This window comes from Somniosus microcephalus, chromosome 5 (genome assembly GCF_052327205.1).
Source record: "Somniosus microcephalus isolate GS21.2 chromosome 5, FLI_Smic_1.0, whole genome shotgun sequence".
Classification (NCBI taxonomy): Eukaryota; Metazoa; Chordata; class Chondrichthyes; order Squaliformes; family Somniosidae; genus Somniosus; species Somniosus microcephalus.
Window position 1 is genome coordinate 255196336 of NC_140991.1, and position 21189 is coordinate 255217524.

At 44.7% G+C, this 21189-nt stretch overlaps 1 protein-coding gene across 2 annotated transcripts in view; it reads right to left on the reverse strand.

The window, feature by feature from the left end:
• The window catches only part of LOC147117664 (GMP reductase 1), a 131258-nt gene that overhangs the window by 42894 nt on the left and 67175 nt on the right, over positions 1–21189 (reverse strand). For both annotated transcript variants that reach the window (XM_085988849.1, XM_085988850.1), the window contains exon 6: positions 17422–17528. In XM_085988849.1, coding sequence (XP_085844975.1) covers positions 17422–17528 — 107 coding nt within the window. The remainder of the gene's footprint in view (positions 1–17421; positions 17529–21189) is intronic.

Below are 21189 nucleotides of genomic sequence, written 5' to 3' on the forward strand. Positions count from 1 at the left end.
AAAAAAGCCATACAAGTACAAATAAAGCACTGGGGCTCATTTCTAGAGGAGTAGAATTCAAAAGCAGCGAAGTTATGTTCAACCTGTATCGAACCTTGTCTGATTGTCTCATGATTTTAGACGGTGGGCTGGCACTATGGCATTACTATCTATGCTATTAAGTGGTTGCTGTTGCTGCCGTTGTTGTAAAAGTTGTTGGTGTAAACGTTCTTGTTGTAAATTTTGCTCACGGACAAAAATGTTGCGCTCAAAGGAGTTCATGGCCCACTCGGTACAATAAAAATTAGAGGGAACATTGCCTGCAAACCCCTTTGAACACTGGTAAGCACAGCTACAATAACAGTAGACTGAGCTTGCATGGCAGCAAGCTAAGCTTGCGTGAGTCTGAGCTTTCATTGCAGCATCCAGACGTTGGGTGGCTTCTGCTTGTTCTGCAATGGAAGCTGAGACATCATCCATCAGATGCTGCAACCTGGTTGGGTCCGCAAGTTTGCTAATGGAGTTGCCCATCACTTTCATGTTGGAAAGGATGGGCTCCAAGCTCTGTGCCAAGTTGGTGCTGGACTCCTCCATGCTCCTTGACATTACACATGGGCTTTCTGACAGGCTTGCCAATGCACCAAGCATTTCATTGTGCATACCCATCAGTCTTCCCCTGTAGCCCACCCCATCGAAGTCCTCATCTGAGTCCTCTGCAGCAGAACTAGTGTGCGACCTCGCCCTCTGGGGAGCTGGCACCTGTACTATCCTTGCCCCCTGCCCTGGCTGCAGGCCACTCATGCCCGCTGTCACACCACGTGCAGATCCCGCTCTATACTACCCTCTAAACTCCGTGGAGCGTCATTATCTGAGCTGATGGCTGCGAGTGTGAAATCGAGTGACGGTGCTGTGTCTTCCACATCACTCCCTTCTTCCAGTTCTTGCTATTGACCACTGCCTGGCCAGGTTACAGTTCTTGGGAATCTGAAAGGAGAAATGCACAAGGGTAGGGTTGTGGTGAGGGGAGGGAGGGAAAGCAAGAGATGCATGCTTACACCATTTGCAGTTTCTGAATCAGAAGAGATTGTGAGAATAAGGGGGAAGATTGATGTGAGGATACCGTTGTCTCGATTGTTTCAGCACCGCCACTGGCCAGGGGCTCAGTTTTGGCCGCTCCAATTATGTCCCGCACCATCTCCTCCATGGGCTTTAGGCGTCCTGTCCCTCTACGGGTGACCCCTGCTGCCTCCAGTTATGAGCCACCTTGTCCTGCAAGAGAGCAGGAAGTGTGTCAGTGCGTGTGGTGCAATGTGTTTGGGTGATGTGCCTGTCATGGTTGACTAGCTGACAGTGTGTGCAAGCTGTGAGATGTGGATGTGAGGCTTCCAGCAGTGTTAAGTGTGTGAGGGTGAGGTGACGCTATGAATGTTAGGTTTGATAGAGATTGTTGGTAGGTGAGTGATGGGGGTGTGGTGCACTAAGTTGTGTGTGAGGCTAGTGCTGCAGTTGGTGGGATATGGCATTTGAAGATGCATTCACTGACCTTGGCCACTCAAGTGAGGTCATTGAACTTTTTGCGGCACTGCAATCAGGTCCTCGGGGCTTGACTTCTGGCATTGACCGCCATGGCTACCTGCTCCCACTGCCTTCGCAGAGTTTGTGTGAAGGGCCTCCTGTGGATAGAGAACCTCTCCTCCTGTCCACCTCCTCCACTGAGGCCTCCAGTGCAGCATTTGAGAACCTTGGAGCACGCTCTCTCCCGTTGCGCCATAATTTACTGTTCTTCCAGTTCAAACTCTCTTCCCCAGCCACTTCCAGCACCTGCTCCAGCCAGAATGCACCTGCCCTTTAAGAGGTGCAGGCTAGCTTTAAGTGGTGCTAGCCTCGCACGAACTGGGGCCCCCTGCTGAGGCGCTCATCCACTGAACAGCGTGTTTAGTGCTACCCCAACGCTGCAATCATGTAAATTACCAGGCAGCACAATGTTTGAGTGCTACCTGCATCGGAAGCAACAGGCACGGGTTACTCGCGCATCGTGATCCCCGTGCCCATTTTCGGGGGCTATCAAATTTAGTCCCCACTTTCTTTGTTATGCACGCACAGCTACCTAATCTAAAGGCATAACCCTAAACATGGGCTATGACTGTGATGAAAGTCAATAGAATAGCAAAAATATATTGAGCACCATATGACTGTAAAAAAATAATTAATACACTTGGTGCATAAATATACAAAGCACACCAAGGGTGATCCTGTCCCACCTAATGAATACTCACTTGGCCGAACAGAGTGACAACAAAGGTCTACAAATAAGTCCAAAAGAGACTAACCCAAGTTCCAGATGTCTGTTAAATTTAAAATATATTTTTTATTTCTATCCAGTCCAGTGCATCAACAGTAATTGGAATTCAGTGTGCATAAATTGAACCTTAACCACCATGGCAATAACAGTCTGTAAAGCCTCTAATTACAGTAATGTGCACAAGGTCCCTTATACAATAGTCATCAGTTACACTACACCTGCATTTCTGAGTCTCTGCCAGCATGGCATCTGCAACAGTCTGCCTCCTCCACTACTACATTGGCCCTGAATTTGCGGTCGGAGGCGTACCTCCGGAGTACGCCCCCGAACCGCGAAATATTTCCGAACTTACCCCCTGGCTCCACAGCTATGGAGAGCTCGGGTCGCAGGCCTCCAAGCGTCGCCTGCGTAAAGGCCCACAGATCCCAGGGATGTAGGCAGTTTGCAAGCATCCCTGGGATCACGTGGGCCAGTTCCTCCAATGAGAAAGGAGGATTCCATTTACGAACAGAATCCCCATAAACCCTAATGGAATCCTGAAATAATTAAACAATTTAGACAACTGCAATATAAATAAATGTTCTCATTTTCAAATGTAATTAAAAGTCCCTTCAATACAGCAAATACAATAAAAATTAAATTAAAAAAAGAATTTTAAACATTTTAATCCGGGCCAAAATGTGCATAAACTAATTTGAAGTATTTGTGCATCATTTTTAATTTAAGATTTATATTAACCCTTACGCTGGTGAAAGCAGGCATTACACCTGCTTTTACCAGGCGTATGCGTTTCGTGGGCAGTAGTTGGGCAAATAGCCAGCAAAAGTGAATTTCTAGTCTGTGCGGAAAATCTGTCAAGGCGTGCAACGTGCGGAGCCTTTCATAAGGCTTACAACGGCGTTTGCTGTCATCGGGATCGCAAATTCTGGCCAATTATATATTGTCCTTTTTGTCTCTGCATTGTTGTTTTCCTGCTTCACTGCACCCATCTCCAAGCCAATATCCATCTCTGAGCACATTGGGAAGTCATGAATGGGTATGGAATCCACCAATGAGAGGGAGTCATCTACAGCTATCCAGTTGCATACTACTGTGCTGAGAGCGTCCAATTTTATGCAATTGAGCTGGACACATTGGTGGAGTAGCTGGGCTCTTGAGGTAACTGCTCATCAGCCTGGTGCAAAAAGCTTGGTAGATAGTATTTGTTAAAAATGAAATTGGAAATTATTGAACTGATGACACCGATTTATCCGAGATGTTGATATGACAATATTACTGTTTGATGAGCACTTTCTGGAGTAAATTTTTAAGAGTTGCCACTCCCATCACAGAGCTTAGTGTGACAGGAGCTCATATTAGGAATTTAGGCACAGAGGTAACCATGCCTGATTTGCAGACCAGATAATTTTCCATCCATTCATTTTAATGAAGGCTAACTCTTATAATCTACCCCTTCATTCCTTGCACACGTTCTTACACTCCCCGATCGGGCGTTCCTCGGTACAGGTCCTAAGAAATACTGGAGTCTCTGACTATAATTTTCCAATATTCTTTGGAATGGAAAATTGTACTAGATGATTTGAAGGAGGCTAACATGACATTTCTCTTTTTTTAAAAGACAGATGAGTCAGGAAATTATAGGCCAATTAGTCTTTAGTTGCTGGTAACTAGTAGAGTTGATTAGAGAGGATGAAATTACTAAACACTTGGAGTATAATGAGCTAATCAGGGCCAGTCAGCATGGATTTCTAAAAGGCAGGTCACGTTTGACCAAATTTACAGATAGATTAGGGGAATTCAGTGAACGTGGTTTATGTAGATTTTCAACAAAGCATTTGGTAAGTTCAGGCATGGAGCTGATAAGGTTGAGGGGTGATCTGACGGAGATCTTCAAGATTAGTAAAAGTTATGATGCGATAAGGTTTATGACAAAGATGATAGGCGAAGTTAATAGCACGTGGAATTGAGAGAAATTTGGCCATATGGATAGAGAGCTAGTCGGAGAGCATAAAAAGGAAGAGGAAACTTCTGAGAATGGAAAGGTATTGTGCGTGATGTTTCACTGGGGTCCATCTTCAGTCCGCTCTTATTTGCTATGTACATAAAAGAGCAAGACTTAAGAATTGAGGAACAATATTGAAATTGATGAGTACAGCAAATTGTGATGAAGGTTGTGGAATGCTGCAGGAGGACATACATAGGCTAGCAAGTTGGACATATAGGTGGCAGATGCAATTCAATGTAGAAAAATGTAAAGTAGTGCCTTTTGGAAGTAAGAATAGGGAAAGAAAATACACCTTAAATGGTAGAATTTTAAATTGAGTAGAGGAGCAGAAGGAAATGGGTGTGCAGATACACAGGTCAGTAAAGGTGGCAGTGAAAGCAAATAAAGCCATAACAATGGCAACTAGAACAAGCAAGGAGGTAATGTTGGACTTGTACATGAACTTAGGCCACAGATGGAAAATATGAAAGGAATGGGAAAGATGAAGTGTATATTAACTAGGATGTTATCAGAGCCGAGCTGTTACAGTTATGAAGAAATACTTGAGAGAATAGGGTATTTTTTACTAGAGTTGAGAAGGTTGAGGGGTGACCTGACAGAGATCTTCAAGATTAGAAAGAGTTATGATGTGGTAAATAGTGATAGATTGGAACTGAAATTCCACAGGGATTCCACTGGTCTACTGCCAAAATTCCGGCAGAACCCCCCAGAGAACTGGAAGAAATGATGGTTTCTGCTGTTTCCCTGGAGGTTCTACTGCTCTCCTGCCAGAACTCCAGCATGAGATCTGTGGAACACCCATGGAACTTCAGGCCCATTGTTTCCATTAGCCTGTAAAATGGTAACAAAGGCATAAATTAAAAATGTGGCATTCTCTGCCATAAACCACTGTTGGGGCAACCAAATATCATATCTTAAACTATAATAATTGATTTGTGCTCAAGTTGTATTAATGAATTATATGCTTGGAGAATTGTATTATTGGATTGTGTGCCTTGAATTACGGTAAACATGAAGTATGGACACAATGTGTAATGAGTTAAGATGAATAAGTAACCATTTGTGTACGCTAACATGACAGTACTTGGGTTTGCATTGTATACAGAGCTGAGTGCACGTAAATAGGATAAACAAGGCACATGGGAGCACAGCAGGATGTCTTAACTCAAGATAAGGAGTAGACATCGACCTTCACCATTGTGTAAGGAATCCAGGTGCTTAACTCGTGACCATATTGGTCTGGTGGGCTACCAGTGTATCAAGGACATCCTGGAGCCCAAGGTATAGTCTGTGGACCCTATGCATTGGTTTGCACTCGGTCCTTCTGCACACGGCACTACCCGGAATACACCCATGTATGGAATGGGACATTACCAAGTAACCTCTATAAATATGCTGCTGTAACTATCAAGTTAAGTTGGTGGTGGCAGACAGCCATACTACACGCCCCTGCTAGCTTGTAATAAAGGTCGATTTGATTCAACGTGACGTCTGGCTCCTGGTGGTGATTTCCCACAACACCACTGTTGAGGCATAACTTCTTTTAAAAAGGAATTAGATAGTTGCTTGAAAAATAGGAACATTCAAGGAGATGAGAAACGAGCAGAAGAATTTGATTAAATTTGGGTGGCTCATATAGCAAAAAAAGGAACAGACTTGATGTGCCAAATTGCCAGTTTCTATGCTTTAACATTCTGCGATTTCATGGCCTGCCAACAGGATTCTTAAACCCAGATGCATTATGCAATATATATCCACTATATATAGCCATATCCAGATTTTTCAGAAAGGGTAGTGGGATTTATTTTTTGCTTTATTTGCTGCTGCTCAGCGAGGACTCCTTGTGGTATGTGAAATCTCTGAATACATAGCCCTCCTTTCCCAAAAATCCTGAGAAGGAAACAGACAGATTAATTGTTATGCACCAGTTAGGAAATGGAAATTTGAGATGACTTCTTCCTCTTGGAGATATGGTCAATTATCCTAGCAGGCAGGAATTGGAAGAGTTGTTCAGCTCAGCCAGACTTTGACTAATGGACTGCTTATTTATTGGGTCACTAGCTGGGGGGGCCCCGCGTTGCCAGGGCTGTTTTGGGCCAGGCGGTTTAAATCAAGTCCCAGGCTTTGGGCCCTGTCTCTGTGTCCCTCTGTGAATCTGCTGCCGGGCAACATTTCTACCTTTTAATACCTTGCAAGATGAAAGTGAAAGTACTTATAAAACGTTTTTGGTAAATCTTATGTTATTTTTAAAAGAGATACTAACTTTTTCGAAGCTGGATTAGCAGATTTTGAGCTGGAAGTAAATGGGGTTTTTAGCTTGAGGCAATGGCTGCCAGATCCCTGAGATGAAAACGATTAGTCCCGCCCACACACACACACACACCGATTGGCCAACCATCAGGTGACTGAACTGTAGGATTGGTCAACCTTGATGTCAGTCAATCAATGCTAATTAGCAGATAATGAGTATAATTTTGAAGGTTTTTTGAATAACGCGCAAACAATTTTCGTCCGACCGAAAAGTAAATACGCTTACGACCATCCTGGAACGGTAAGCTTTCTTTGGAGGTAACGCATGCGTAGGTGTGCTCTATAACTTTCGAGCGTTATATATATAAAATAAATAATTATAGATAGATAGATAGACAGACAGACAGATACTGCTGAAGGAAGTTTGCTGTATATTGCCATGAGAAGTAGCTGGGCTCTTGTCCTGCGACACAGACGCAACTTCTCTCACAACATCCTTGCCTGTCTTTACCCTCCATAAACTCCAAATCATCCAAAACATTGCCACCAGTATTCTGACCCACATTTAGCCCTGCTTGTCCATCACCTCATGCTTGTTAACCTACATCGGCTCCTCATCTTGCAACAGACTGTATTTAAAATCCTTGTCATTTTTTACAAATCCCTCTAGGGCCTCGCCTCCCCCCCCCCCCCCCCGCCTTTACCTCTTAGCACCTTCTCCAGCGTCCCCTCCCATGTCTTCCAGTCCATTTCCCCTCCCCCCCCCCCCCCCCCCCCCCCCACCACTCCATCTTCAGTGGGAAAGCCTTCAACTGCCTCAGCTCTACTCTTTGGAACTCCCTTTCCTCTACCCTTCCACTTTCTGACCCTTCCACCTCTCCACCTCCTTTTCCACCTTTACAAGCCTCATCAAAATACATCTCTTCAACCAACCTTTCAATCACTTGAACTAACCCTCCCGAAAAAGGTTTGTTGCCCACTCCTTATCTCCTCTGTAAAGCGTCTTGGGACAGTTTTTATGTTAAAGATACTATATAAATGTTGTTGTGAGGTATCTCGGGTGTTGTGAAATATGCAAGGCTTTTTGAGTGGATGAGGGGCATTTAATCGAATGATATTAGGGTTTGTGTCTCTATTGGTCACTGCAGTTTATGTCTGCTCATTAAAACATGTCGTCTGATATCCTCTTTATGAAAAGGACCTGCAGGTCTCTTATCAGCTCTTTGCTCCAGGCACGGTATCTGCACCCAGTGTTCCACAAACTCATTTGACTGCTTTGTTACAGTGGACCCAAAGCTACTCTTGCACTTAGAAATTACAACAGGCCTGAAAATGGCTGTGCTATTGGCTGTAATGCAATTGCTATTGGAGAGTTAATGAGGAATAATTTTGGGACGACTACAGATTAGCACGTTTCCCTACTGTTTAATATTCGTGCCAAGATGCCATTGAGGGGGAAGTGGCTTCTGTGCTCTTCATTGCTGAAGGTCTGTGTTAAGTCAGTTGAACTTGTTTTTGGCCAGATTAAAATTCATGAAGTGAAAAGCACACCAACCACATTCTTGGGCTACATGCAGTGTGTTCCTAACACCCAAATATACATTGGGCATTGCAGTAGAAATGGCATTCCACTTGTCTGTAGTGGCAGGTGAACTACTGGCCAGTAGAGCGTGAAGATACTGGAATCTGTGTAAAATGGGTCTTGCATTCAGCATTCTTCTTGCACTGGACTTGCCTGAGAAAGACCAGCAAAACCAGGAGAGGGCTGCTGAAAATATCAGCTGGTCCCTTGCAATGGTCCTGAAGGGCTAGGTCGTGGGGTTGTGGCTTTTTCCATCCCTAGGGAAGGCAAGGGGGAAGTTGGGTATTTAAGGCAAACTCAAAAGGTTCTGTGAAAAGAGATAGGTGGAAGGCAAAGTGTTGTCACAGTTGCTGAATTGTACCACTTATTATTAAATACTCTTCTATATACATAACCATATTCGGAGCTTTATCTGGAAGAAGTGGAAGACACCCCTGCCCCTCCCTCCCGGAACCACGATAGGGTTCCCCTTGTCCTCACCTTTCACCCCACCAGCCTCCACATTCAACGGATCATCCTCCAGCATTTCCGCTACCTCCAAAGTGATCCCACCACCAAACGTATCTTCCCCTCCCCTCCCCTCCCCTTTCAGCATTCCGTAGGGACCGCTCCCTCCGAGACACCCTAGTCCACTCCTCTATCACCCCAAACAGCCCTTCCCCTTCGCCTGGCACCTTCCCTTGCAAGCGGAGGAGATGTAACACCTGCCCCTGTACCTCCCCCCTTCCCACTGTCCAGGGCCCCAAATACCCCTTCCAGGTGAAACAGCGATTTACTTGTACTTCTCGCAATCTAGTATACTGTATTCGCTGCTCACGATGCGGTCTCCTCTACATTGGGGAGACCAAACGCAGATTGGGTGACCGCTTTGCGGAACACCTCCATTCAGTCCGTAAGGGTGACCCCGAGCTTCCGGTCGCCTGTCATTTTAATTCACCGCTCCATTCCCACTCAGACCTCACCGTCCTTGGCCTCTTGTATTGTTCCACGGAAGCTCAACGTAAACTCGAGGAACAGCACCTCATCTTCCGATTAGGCACTCTGCAGCCTTCCAGACTCAATATCGAGTTTAACAATTTCAGATCATAACCTCGGCCCCTATTACATTTTTACTTGTAATTTTCCCACTCCTTTCCCCCCCCCCTTTCCTTTTGTTTCTCTCACACCTGGCAGCTATCTCTTGCCCTGCCAGTACACTTCACACCTAATCTCAGCCTATTACCATCTCGTCTTGCTTCGAATACCTTTTATTGTCTCTTTACTGCTTTTGTTTCTTTTACTTCTTTTGTCCGATCGCAGCCCTGCCTTCGATCTATTTTCTTTTCTTTCCAGTTTTGAAGAAGGGTTCGACCCGAAACGTCAACTCAAATTTCTCTCCACAGATGTTGCCTGACCTGCTGAGTTTTTCCAGCATTTTCTGTTGTTATTTCTTATATCAATCTTCACACTTAAAAAGTGTAAAATCTGGTCCTGCCACTATCTTATCCAATGTGTATCCTGCCCCAGGCACAGATACCCCAGGATGACTGAAGAGCAACTAAGGCTTAGCAGGGGTGCAGTGACAGTGTTGTGCATCTCCCATAGATAGACCTTCAGATAAGCTCCAACATACATACAGCACTGGCAGTGGCCATCGAGGTTACTGCAGCCCTCAACTTTTATGCATCCAGCTCCTTATAGGCTAGCACTGGGGACCTCTGCATGTCAGCCAATTTGCTGTCAAGAAAAGCATGAAGGAGGTGATTGATGCATTATTTAGTAGGGCTAACGCCTTCATTGCATTCATCACTGACCAGCACAATTTTACCAGACTGCTGTTTTTTCAAAAGGGCAAGTCTCATTCATTTCACCCATGTCACCCCTCTGATTAATGTTATGGTCTGTATGAATCACTGCCACCCCCCCCAACCCCTTTCCCCAAAAGGGCTTTTACTCAATCAATGTGCAGCTGGTCTATGACTACCAGCTGTAAAACACAGATCAATGCCTGCTTCCCCGATAGCTCCCATTATGCTTTTATTTTTTGACAATGGCCTGTACTAGCCTTTTTTGAAAGGGAAGGGTAAAGAATGGCTCCTTGAAGATATGCACCAATGTGCCAACCATAGATGCAGATACAGTGAGGCTGATGCTATTGGGTTGATTACAGTGCATACCAATGGTATCTTGAAGCTTCAGATGTCTCGACAGGTATAGGGCACATTGTAGTACTGACCCCATTGCAGTACTGGTCCAAAGAGATTTAGGGGTCCATGTACACAGATCAGTAAAATGTCAGGTAAAAAAAAAATCAAAAAGACTAATGGAAAGTTAGCCTTTATAACCAGAGGGCTAGAATATAAAAGGGAGGAATTTTTGCTGCAGCTATACAAAGCCCTAGTTAAGACCACATCTGCAGTACCATGTATAGTTCTGGGCACCGCACCTTAGAAAGGATATATTGGCCTTGGAAGGAGTGCAGCGCAGATCCACCAGAATGTTACCAGGGCTCTGAGGGTTAAATTATGAGGAGAGATTACATTAACTAGGCATCTATTCCCTGGAATACAGAAGGTTAAGGGGTAATACGATTGAGGTTTTTAGGATTTTGAAAGGAATTGGCAGGACAAGGGGACATAACTTTAAAATCAGAACCAGGCCATTCAGGAGAGAAGATAGGAAACACTTCTTCACTCAAAGGGTGGTGGAAGTGTGGAACTCTCTCCCACAAAAAGCATTAGATGCTGGCTCAATTAAAAATTTTAAATCTGAGATCGATATATTTTTGCTAGCCAAAGGTATTAAGCGATATGGAGCAAAGACGGGTGGATGGAGTTAGGATACAGATCAGCCATGATCTCAATGAATGGCAGAACAGGCTGTAGGGGATGAATGGCATACTCCTGTTCCTAATAGTGTCAACAAAAAGTAGCAGCCTGGAAGGCTGGTGCATCAGGCACTGATATAAGATTCCAATAAATGCCTTAGCTGCTCCATTTCTGAAACCTGTTGTGCAGATTTACAAACTAAACTATCCCAAAACACCTTCCACGCACTTCATGAACTACCATCAAGGCCCATCTTTTGCTATGGTCCTGCAGTATCCTGAGCATTACATTGTAATTCAGTGCAGTGCATATATTTTATACATTCTGTGGTGTGTGAATATTGTCAGTGTTCTTTGCCATGGTGTTTCCCCTTTGTGCTGGTGCTTTCTTTGAAATATGTGACACTTAATCTACTTCAAAGTCAATTCCTTGTGGAAATAGTGAATGTGCTGGCTGGCTGCAAGGTTTCAGTGCCAGCCTGCTGTGATTCAGCTGGCCCGAGACCACCTCCTGACGTGTATTGCGATAGCCTTGTATCTGAGTCAGCCACATCCAATACTACTGTGGCTGAGTAGTCCTGCTCGCTTTCTGGGGCCACTTGTGCAGGGATATTTGATGGACCGGGTGCGGTATCACCTGAAGAGACAATCACCCGATTCCTTCCTACGACAGGCATGCCCCTGATCCTGGGCACTCCTTCAGCATATCCACAGTAAGATCTGTGCCTCAAAGTTGTCTGCATCTGATTTCCCAGCACTTTGAAGCTGGCCAAGATAGATTGGAGCCCAAGGCCTCAAAAACATTCATGAATGTGCTTATGACTTGTGCAACTCAGGGCTCCACTGAAGATGCTACATAACAGCTGAGTGCAGACAACCTTTCAACCACAGATCCGGCTAGTGGACTACTCCATATTCTTTGATATACCTTACAGTGCCCTACTTTCTCCATTTTCCATACCTACCAGCTATTAGGCCTGTCTGAGTAACATTGCCAATTAAGGCCCAAACTCATTTCACGTAGGACCCTTACAGCCAGCAAACAGAGGAGACTTTCATCACATCAGGTCCAAAAAGTGAAAGACCAGTGCACCTCCCAGTTCCCTCCCAATTTGCATTCTATCTATTACCATATACTATAAGGATATAACAGCTATGTGGCAGTGTGCTTCAAGTCAGTGACACACCTCAGGCTTCAGAAGCAGCTCCGACTTCACCCATGGGCTTTATGTAATCATCTCAGCATGCTGATGTATGCTTCCTTATAACACACTGCTCTGTATCTCCTGTCTTTCCATGGAGTGTGGTCAAGGGGTTGAGATAATTACAAACTGCACATCCTTCCTTCTTGCAGTCTATAATATAATCTGAACATCTTGATTACGAGTCAGCAGAGAGTGCTGTGAGTTTGGGTAAGTGTGAGAGTTCTTTAATTGTTATTTCTCTTTAAATCATTCTTGATAAGATTACTTAAGCAGTTTAAGTAAAGGGGAAAAGTTAAATATTTGAAATTCTGTTGGTTTAAGATTAGTAAAACAAGGTTACACTGCAATAGGAGTAAATTGGCACAGCAGGCAGTGGAAACCAGTTTTCTAACCAATCAGCAGGGGTGACTCATTTGGCTGTAAACAAACAAACAGTATAAAAAGACCAGTGCTAGTGGGAGCAAGCACTGAGTGCGAGTCAGCAGAGAGTGCTGTGAGTTTGGGTAAGTGTGAGTTAGGGTAAGTGGGGTGTTAGGTGCTCTTTTCAAACTTTAACTCTGTGGGTTGTAGTTAATAAGGCCTTTCTGGTGCAGAGTGACTGTTGGTAAACCAGTTAACTGGTGTAATTAGAGGGATTGATTTAATTTAAATCCAATTAATTAAAGGGGATACTAGCATCTAAAATCGGGCAGAGGGTGTCCATAACTAACAATAAAAAATTTAATTAATTACATAGAATGGAGCAGGTGATGTGTTACTGTTGCAAGATGTGGGAGCTGGTGGACCCCATTGAGGCTCATGGTGATTACGTCTGTGACAAGTGTCTGCTGCTACAGGAACTCCGGCTCCGTGTTGATGAGCTGGAGTCTGAGCTTCAGACACTGCGACATATCATGGAGGGGGAGAAGTACCTGGACTCTGTGTTTCAGGAGGTGGTCACACCTATGAAGTTAATTAATTCAGATGTAGCCCATGGTCAGGGACAGGACGGTGTAACTACGAGTGAGGCAGGTACGGGGATCCAGGAGGTAGCGTTGGAGGAGCCGCAGCCCTTGCTCTTGTCCAACAGGTTCTTACTCCCTGTGGGGACAGGAGCAGGGACTGCAGGGAGGATGAGCAACCTGGCCACAGCACCATGGAACGGGGGGCCATTCAAGAGGGGGGGAGTAAATAGAAATGTTGTAGTGGTAGGGGATAGTATTATTAGGGGGATAGATAGAGTTCTCTGCAGCTGAGAGCGAGAGTCCCGAAGGCTGTGTTGCCTACCCGGTGCCAGGGTTAAGGACATCTCCTCTGTGCTGGAAAGAAACTTGCAGTGGGAGGGGGTGGATCCAGTTGTCGGGGTCCATGTTGGTACAAATGACGTAGATAAGACTAGGAAGCCGGTTCTGTTAAAAGAGTATGAGCAGCTAGGGGTCAAATTAAAAAACAGAACCTCAAGGGTAATAATCTCTGGATTATTACCTGAGCCACGAGCGAATTTGGCTAGGACAAATAAAATTAGAGAGTTAAATGCGTGGCTCAAAGACTGGTGTGGGAGAAATGGGTTTTGCTTCCTGGGACACTGGCACCAGTACTGGGGCAGGAGGGAGCTGTCCTGTTGGGACGGGCTTCACTTGGCCAGTGCTGGGACTAGAGTCCTGGCGGATCATATAACTAGGGCTGTAGAGAGGGCTTTAAACTAACTAGTGGGGGGGAAGTTCCTAGAGAGCAAATAATAAAAATGACAACAGAGAAGGTCATAGACTTAGGTAGCAGTGGGGAAATTAAAAACCAGAGCGTGTCAGGAAGGGGCAGAAGGTATGGAGTAAAAGGTAAAGTAATAAAAAGGGCAAAAGCAGGAACTAAGTGTCACAAAACATATTTGAAAGTTCTCTATCTGAATGCACGTAGCATTCGTAACAAAATAGACGAGTTAATGGCACAAATAACTACATATGGGTATGATCTTGTGGCCATTACAGAAACATGGCTGCAGGGTGACAATGCCTGGGAATTAAACATACCAGGTTATTTAACGATCAGGAAGGACAGGCAGGAAGGAAGGGGAGGTGGGGTGGCTATGTTAATAAAGGAAGGAATCACTGTAATACAGAGAAATGATATTGGGTCAAAAGATCAGGATAATGAAAGAGTTTGGGTGGAGATAAGGAATAATAAGGGGAAAAAAACACTAGTGGGCGTAGTCTATAGGCCTCCGAACAGTTGCAACTCTGTTGGACGGAGTATCAATCAGGAAATAGTTGAGGCTTGTAATAAGGGAACATCTATAATTATGGGGGATTTTAACTATCATATTAATTGGACAAATCAAATTGGGCAGGGCTGCCTTGAGGATGAGTTCATTGAGTGTATTAGGGATGGGTTTCTTGAGCAGTATGTAACTGAACCGACCAGGGGGCAAGCAACCTTAGATCTGGTCCTGTGTAACGAGACAGGATTAATTAAAAATGTCCTAGTAAAGGATCCCCTTGGAATGAGTGACCATAACATGGTTGAATTCCATATTCAATTAGAGGGTGAGAAGGTTGGATCTCAAACAAGCGTGCTAAGCTTGAATAAAGGAGGCTATGAAGGTATGAGAGCGGAATTGAGTAGAGTGGATTGGGAAAATAGATTAAAGGGTAAGACAATACATGATCAGTGGTGTACATTTAAGGAGTTATTTTACAACTTCCAAAAAATATATATTCCACTGAGAAGAAAAGGGTGTAAAAGAAAAGACAGCCATCCGTGGCTAAGTAAAGAAATTAAGGATAGTATTCGACTAAAAACAAGGGCATATAAGGTAGCCAAATCTAGTGGGAGGATAGAGGATTGGGAAAACTTTAAAAGACAGCAAAATATAACAAAAAGATTGATTAAGAAAGGGAAGATAGATTATGAAAGTAAATTAGCAAAAAATATAAAAACAGATAGTAAGAGTTTTTATAGTTATATAAAAAGAAAAAGGGTGGCTAAAGTAAATGTTGGTCCCTTAGAGGATGAGACCGGGAAATTAATGGTGGGAAATATGGCGATGGCAAAAACACTGAATGAATATTTTGTATCAGTCTTTACAGTAGAGGACACTAAGAATATCCCAACACTGGACAAACAGGGGGCTATAGGGGGGGAGGAGCTAAACACGATCAAAATCACTAAGGAAGTGGTACTCGGTAAAATAATGGGACTTGAGGCGGATAAATCCCCTGGACCTGATGGCTTACATCCTAGGGTCTTGAGGGAAGTGGCGGTAGGGATTGTGGATGCATTAGTAATAATTTTCCAAAACTCCCTGGACTCAGCAAAGGTCCCGGCAGACTGGAAAACTGCTAATGTAACACCCTTATTTAAAAAGGGCAGTAGACAGAAGGCTGGAAACTATAGACCGGTTAGCCTAACATCTGTGGTAGGTAAAATTTTGGAGTCCATTATTAAGGAGACAGTAACAGGACATTTGGATAATCATAATTTAATAGGACAAAATCAGCATGGTTTAATGAAAGGGAAGTCATGTTTGACAAATTTGCTGGAGTTCTTTGAGGAAGTAACATATAGGGTGGATAAAGGGGAACCAGTGGACGTAGTGTATTTAGACTTCCAAAAGGCATTTGACAAGGTGCCACACAAAAGATTATTGTTTAAGATAAAAAATCACGGGATTGGGGGTAATATTCTGGCATGGATAGAGGATTGGCTATCTAACAGAAGGCAGAGAGTTGGGATAAATGGTTCATTCTCGGACTGGCAATCAGTAACTAGTGGTGTTCCGCAGGGGTCAGTGCTGGGTCCCCAGCTCTTTACAATCTATATTAACGATTTGGAGGAGGGGACCGAGTGTAACATATCAAAGTTTGCAGATGATACTAAGATGGGAGGCAAAGTAGTGAGTGAGGAGGACATAAAAAACCTGCAAGGGGACATAGACAGGCTAAGTAAGTGGGCAGAGATTTGGCAGATGGAATACAATACTGGAAAGTGTGAGGTTATGCACTTTGGCAGGAAAAATCGTAGAGCAAGTTATTATCTTAATGGCAAGAAACTGGAAAGTACTGAAGTACAAAGGGATCTGGGGGTCCTGGTGCACGAAACTCAAAAAGTTAGTATGCAGGTGCAGCAAGTGATTAAGAAGGCCAATGGAATGTTGGCTTTCATTGCTAGGGGGATAGAATATAAAAATAGGGAGGTATTGCTTCAGTTGTACAAGGTATTGGTGAGACCGCACCTGGAATACTGCATACAGTTTTGGTGTCCATACTTAAGAAAAGACATACTTGCTCTCGAGTCAGTACAAAGAAGGTTCACTTGGTTAATCCTGGGGATGAGGGGATGGACATATGAGGAGAGGTTGAGTAGATTGGGACTCTACTCATTGGAGTTCAGAAGAATGAGAGGCGATCTTATTGAAACATATAAGATTGTGAAGGGGTTGGATCGGGTGGATGCGGGGAGGATGTTCCCGATGATGGGTGAAACTAGAACTAGGGGGCATAGTCTTAGAATAAGGGGCTGCTCTTTCAAAACTGAGATGAGGAGGAACTATTTCACTCAGAGGGTGGTAGGTCCATGGAATATGCTGCCCCAAAAAGCTGTAGAAGCTACATCATTACATAAATTTAAAACAGAAAGAGACAGTTTCCTAGAAGTAAAGGGAATTAAGGGTTACGGGGAGCGGGCAGGAATTTGGACATGAGTCTAGGTTCGGATCGGACATGGCCCCGTGGGTAGCGGAGCGGGCCCAGGGGCCGTGTAGCCTGATCCTGCTCCTATTTCGTGTGTCTAATTCTGTTAGATTCAGGAGATGGTTCTGTGATAGTAGATTGGCGGTTAGGATCAGATCAGCCATGATCTTATTGAATGGCGGAGCAGGCTCGAGGGGCCGATTGGCCTACTCCTGCTCCTATTTCTTATGTTCTTATGTATTCTCTCTGTGTAAAATACAGTAATTAATAGTTATCTCATTGTTAACATAATGCATTCTGGTCTATAGTTCAAACTTCACAGCGGCTCTCTAGATGAGGGAGTGGTTATGTAATCTGGATTCGAAACACTACAGCATATGTCAATGAACCAAACAAAAAGGGATTCACAAACAACAGGAAATGGCAATAAATGTATGTAAAGATACCAGAAACAAGTATAATAAGCAGATTCCTCATAAACCAACTAAATGGTCCAACTAGGGTCTGTATATATTCTCCCCCTATTTGATTGCAGTATAATCAATAGAATAAAGTTCTGTTCATTTAACAGAATAATTTATCAAGTGCCCTTCCTTAAGTTAACTAGCTGCAACTGACAGTCACTCACAGAGATGATGTGTCCTTTAAGGCCATGGGCAGAGTCGGCACATTCGATCACCGCACTCAGCTGAGGGTAGCCAACTCCTGTTTTAATCCGAGTCGTGCACACAGAACCTAGGGAGGTTTAAAAAAAAGAGTATACAACAAAAAAGAAAAAACATGCATTTATATAGTGCCTTACCACATTCTCAGGACATCTCAAAGCACTTTACAACCAGTGCAGTCACTGTTGTTATGTGGGCAAAGGTGGCAGCCAATTGCACACAGCAAGCTCCCATATAAACAGCGTATAAATTGGACATTTAATCTGTTTTTGGTGGTTTTGATTTGAGGGAAGAATGTTGGCCAGGGCACTGTGAGAACTCCCCACTCTTGCTTTGAATAGTTCTATAGGATCTGGCACATCCACTTCACTGGGCAGAAGGGCCTTGGTTTAAAGAATGACACCCCCAATGATGCAGGAGGACTGCACTGAAGTGTCGGCCTAGATTACATGCTCCAGTCCTGGAGTGGGGCTTGAACCCACAACCTTCTGACTCTGCAGGGAGAGTACTCCTAACTGGAACAAATTGACATTTGACAGGAGTAGGTGAAGCATGACACATTAGTACATTGAGCCCTGTTCTGGCTTAAATTGCACTTTCCATGTGTTCTTGTCAATGAGCTGTGCCTCACGTACTGTTTGGTAGGATGATTGTGCAATTTCATGGATTTTCAGCAAGGTTTCAAATTGGTGATTGAATTTCAGCAGCTGTAATGTGGAGAAAATGGCTCCCAGCAGCACAGCACAACACTGCGACAATTACCTCCCCAGGACAAAAAACGTGAGGATTACATTCTAGGGTCTAGAAATTCAGTCTTACCGCTGGCTGTTAAGGCCCGATTTGGAAAAAAAATGGCGGCTGCCGCACTTCCGCAAGCTGCCAGCGGGTCTCGCGGCGGCCGCCAATTTCGGCTGGGCGGCAGCGCTGCTGATGACCACGCTTGCTATCATTATGGTCCTAAGGTAACGCAGTTTTGGGGCAAGTGGGGAACGCCTTCATTCTTATTTAAAGGCTTCTGCTCACTTGCTCACAGTCATGGGGGCTCTACTGCCAAACCCCTCGCGCTCAAGTATCTTTGGGAGAGGGAGCAGAAGCAGCGAGGAAGAGAAGGAGATGTGCACAGAGGGAGGAGGAGGGGGGCCAGGAGGGCTCTCAACAGGAGGCTTGACCCACCTAGGGTCTTCCGAAAGTAATTCTCTTCTATCCATTTAAGCCAGGAGCAGTGCATTAGAATAGAAGGCTCCGCTTCAGCAAGGAGGTGGTCACAGATCTCTGCCACCTCCTGCAACCAGACCTCCAGCCTCAGAGCAGGGTGACCACGGCTCTCCCAGTGGTCCTCAAGGTAACCGTGGCCCTCAAGTTCTTTGCCAGGGATCCTTCCAGTCTGCAGCAGGAGACATAGCTAACAGCTCCCAGTTCACCGTCCATCGCTGCATCCGGGAGGTCACAGAGGCTCTGTACTCCAGAAGGGACTACATTTCTTTCCCCATCACCAGTGAGAAGCAGGAAGAGCGTGCTTGTGGCTTTGCCAGGATAGCGGGATTCCCCATGGTGCAGGTCGCCATCGACTGCACCCATGTGACTTTGCAGGTACCGCATAACAATACTGACATCTTCCGTAACCGCAAAGAATGCCAATCACTTAATATGCAGTCGTTGTGCGACCATGCACAGCGCATCCCGATGGTCAATGCCTGCTATCCTGGCAGCAGTCATGATGCCTTGACCCTGCGTCAGTCCAGTGTGCTAACAATCTTCCACCCACCACGTCAAACCCAAGAGTGGCTGCTCAGAGACAAGGGCTATCCGCTCTGCACCTAGCTGATGGCTCCCCTCCGCAACCCCAACAATCGTGCCCAGCTCTCATATAATGAAGCCATGGTGCCACCAGGAACATCATCGATCAGACTATCGGGGTGCTCAAGCGACGGTTCCGCTGCCTTGACCACTCGGGAAGAGCCCTCCAGTACTTGGCGAACCACTCACTACACATACTTGGGCTTAAAAATCAGTTCTACGGGAAACTTCAAACTGGCTGTGAATGAACTGAAAGAGAAAGCAAGAAGGGCTTTCTATGCCATCAAAAAATCAATCCAAATAGAAATCCCAATTAGCATTTGGCTCAAAATTTTCAAATCAGTAATTGAACCAATTGCACTTTATGGCAGTGAGGTCTGGGGACCACTAACACAACAAGATTTTGCAAAATGGGACAAACACCCAATTGAGATCCTACATGCGGAATTCTGTAAAAGTATCCTCCGGACTCAAAGGAAAACAGTAAACAACGCATGCAGGGCGGAACTAGGCCAATACCCATTAATAATCACTATCCAAAAAAGAGCCACCAAATTTTGGAATCACCTACAAATGAGCAACCCCCAATGCTATCACTACGACGCCCTGAAATGCCAAGAGCTGACCATAAAGAAGAATACCCTCAGTCAACTAGTCCTGGGACTCAATAAAGTAACTAATAACAATACTAACAATAACCAGTCCCAGGACAGTGACAGGGTAACACAAAGAATTCGACCCAACACAATCGTCGCTAAGCAAAAGGAAAAATATCTGTCATATTGGGCAGAAACAACAAAAACCCAAAGCAAACTCAATTGCTACTTGGCCCTAAACAGACAATACAACATAGCTGATTACCTGACCATGGTAAAGGATAACAAACTGAGAAGAACCTTGACAAGGTACAGACTTAGCGAACATAGCCTAGCGATCGAAAAAGGCAGACACAGGCAGACCAGGCTGCCAAGAGAAGACAGGATATGCTCTCACTGCAGTCAGGGAGTAGTTGAGACAGAGATGCACTTCCTCACAGCCTGTGGAAAATATCAGGGCATCAGAGAGAATTTCTATCAAAAATTCTCACAAATATGCCCTGAATTCAGAAATCTGACTGACAACCAAAAACTCCCATTCCTACTGGGGGAGGAGAGAAGCTGTGTAACACTGGCGGCACACTATGTTACAGCTTGCCATGAACAGAGGGACAACCAGTAAACTAAGACAAGAGTATATATAAACAAGGCGAAAATATATTTATAAACTCAGGGATATACCTGTTTATACACTGTATGAATGGAACCGCGTTTATGTGTTCAACCATAAATGTATTTTGATGCTTTGGCAACATAAGATGTACCTTATCATGCCAATAAAGCGATTTGTATTGTATTGTATTGTATTGGGTGCCCCATTTCGTGGTGGTCTTCTGCATGCTTCACAACTTGGCTCAGCCCTTGCCAGCAGGGACTGCAGGACCGCCTCAGAAAGACGGTGAGGGAGATGAGGAGAAAGGGAGTAGGCAGGCAGCAAATCCACCTTCTGCACAGCTGTCCGTGAATGCATCATCAGACTCCGATTCCAGTGAATGAAATGTCAGATCCTCGTTGCTCATCACATCATCAACCACATCCCCATCATACCATCCCTCTGTCACGGAATATCACAGTGTCCTCCTGGGCACAAAGCTGAAATGAGAGCCACCACAAAACAATGATTCGAAACAAAATTAATAAATTTATCATTAATCAATTCGCAAATACAATATCAACTAATCACCCTTGTGCAATCCCTTAGTGCCTGTCGTTCGGGTACCCTTTCCTGGTTGGTATGGCTAGTGGAAGGCTGCTGAGTTTCCGTGAGGGATACTTCAGATGGCCTTGCAGGACGACATCAACCAGCTCTGGACCTGGAAGGCCCGGCTGTCGACTGCA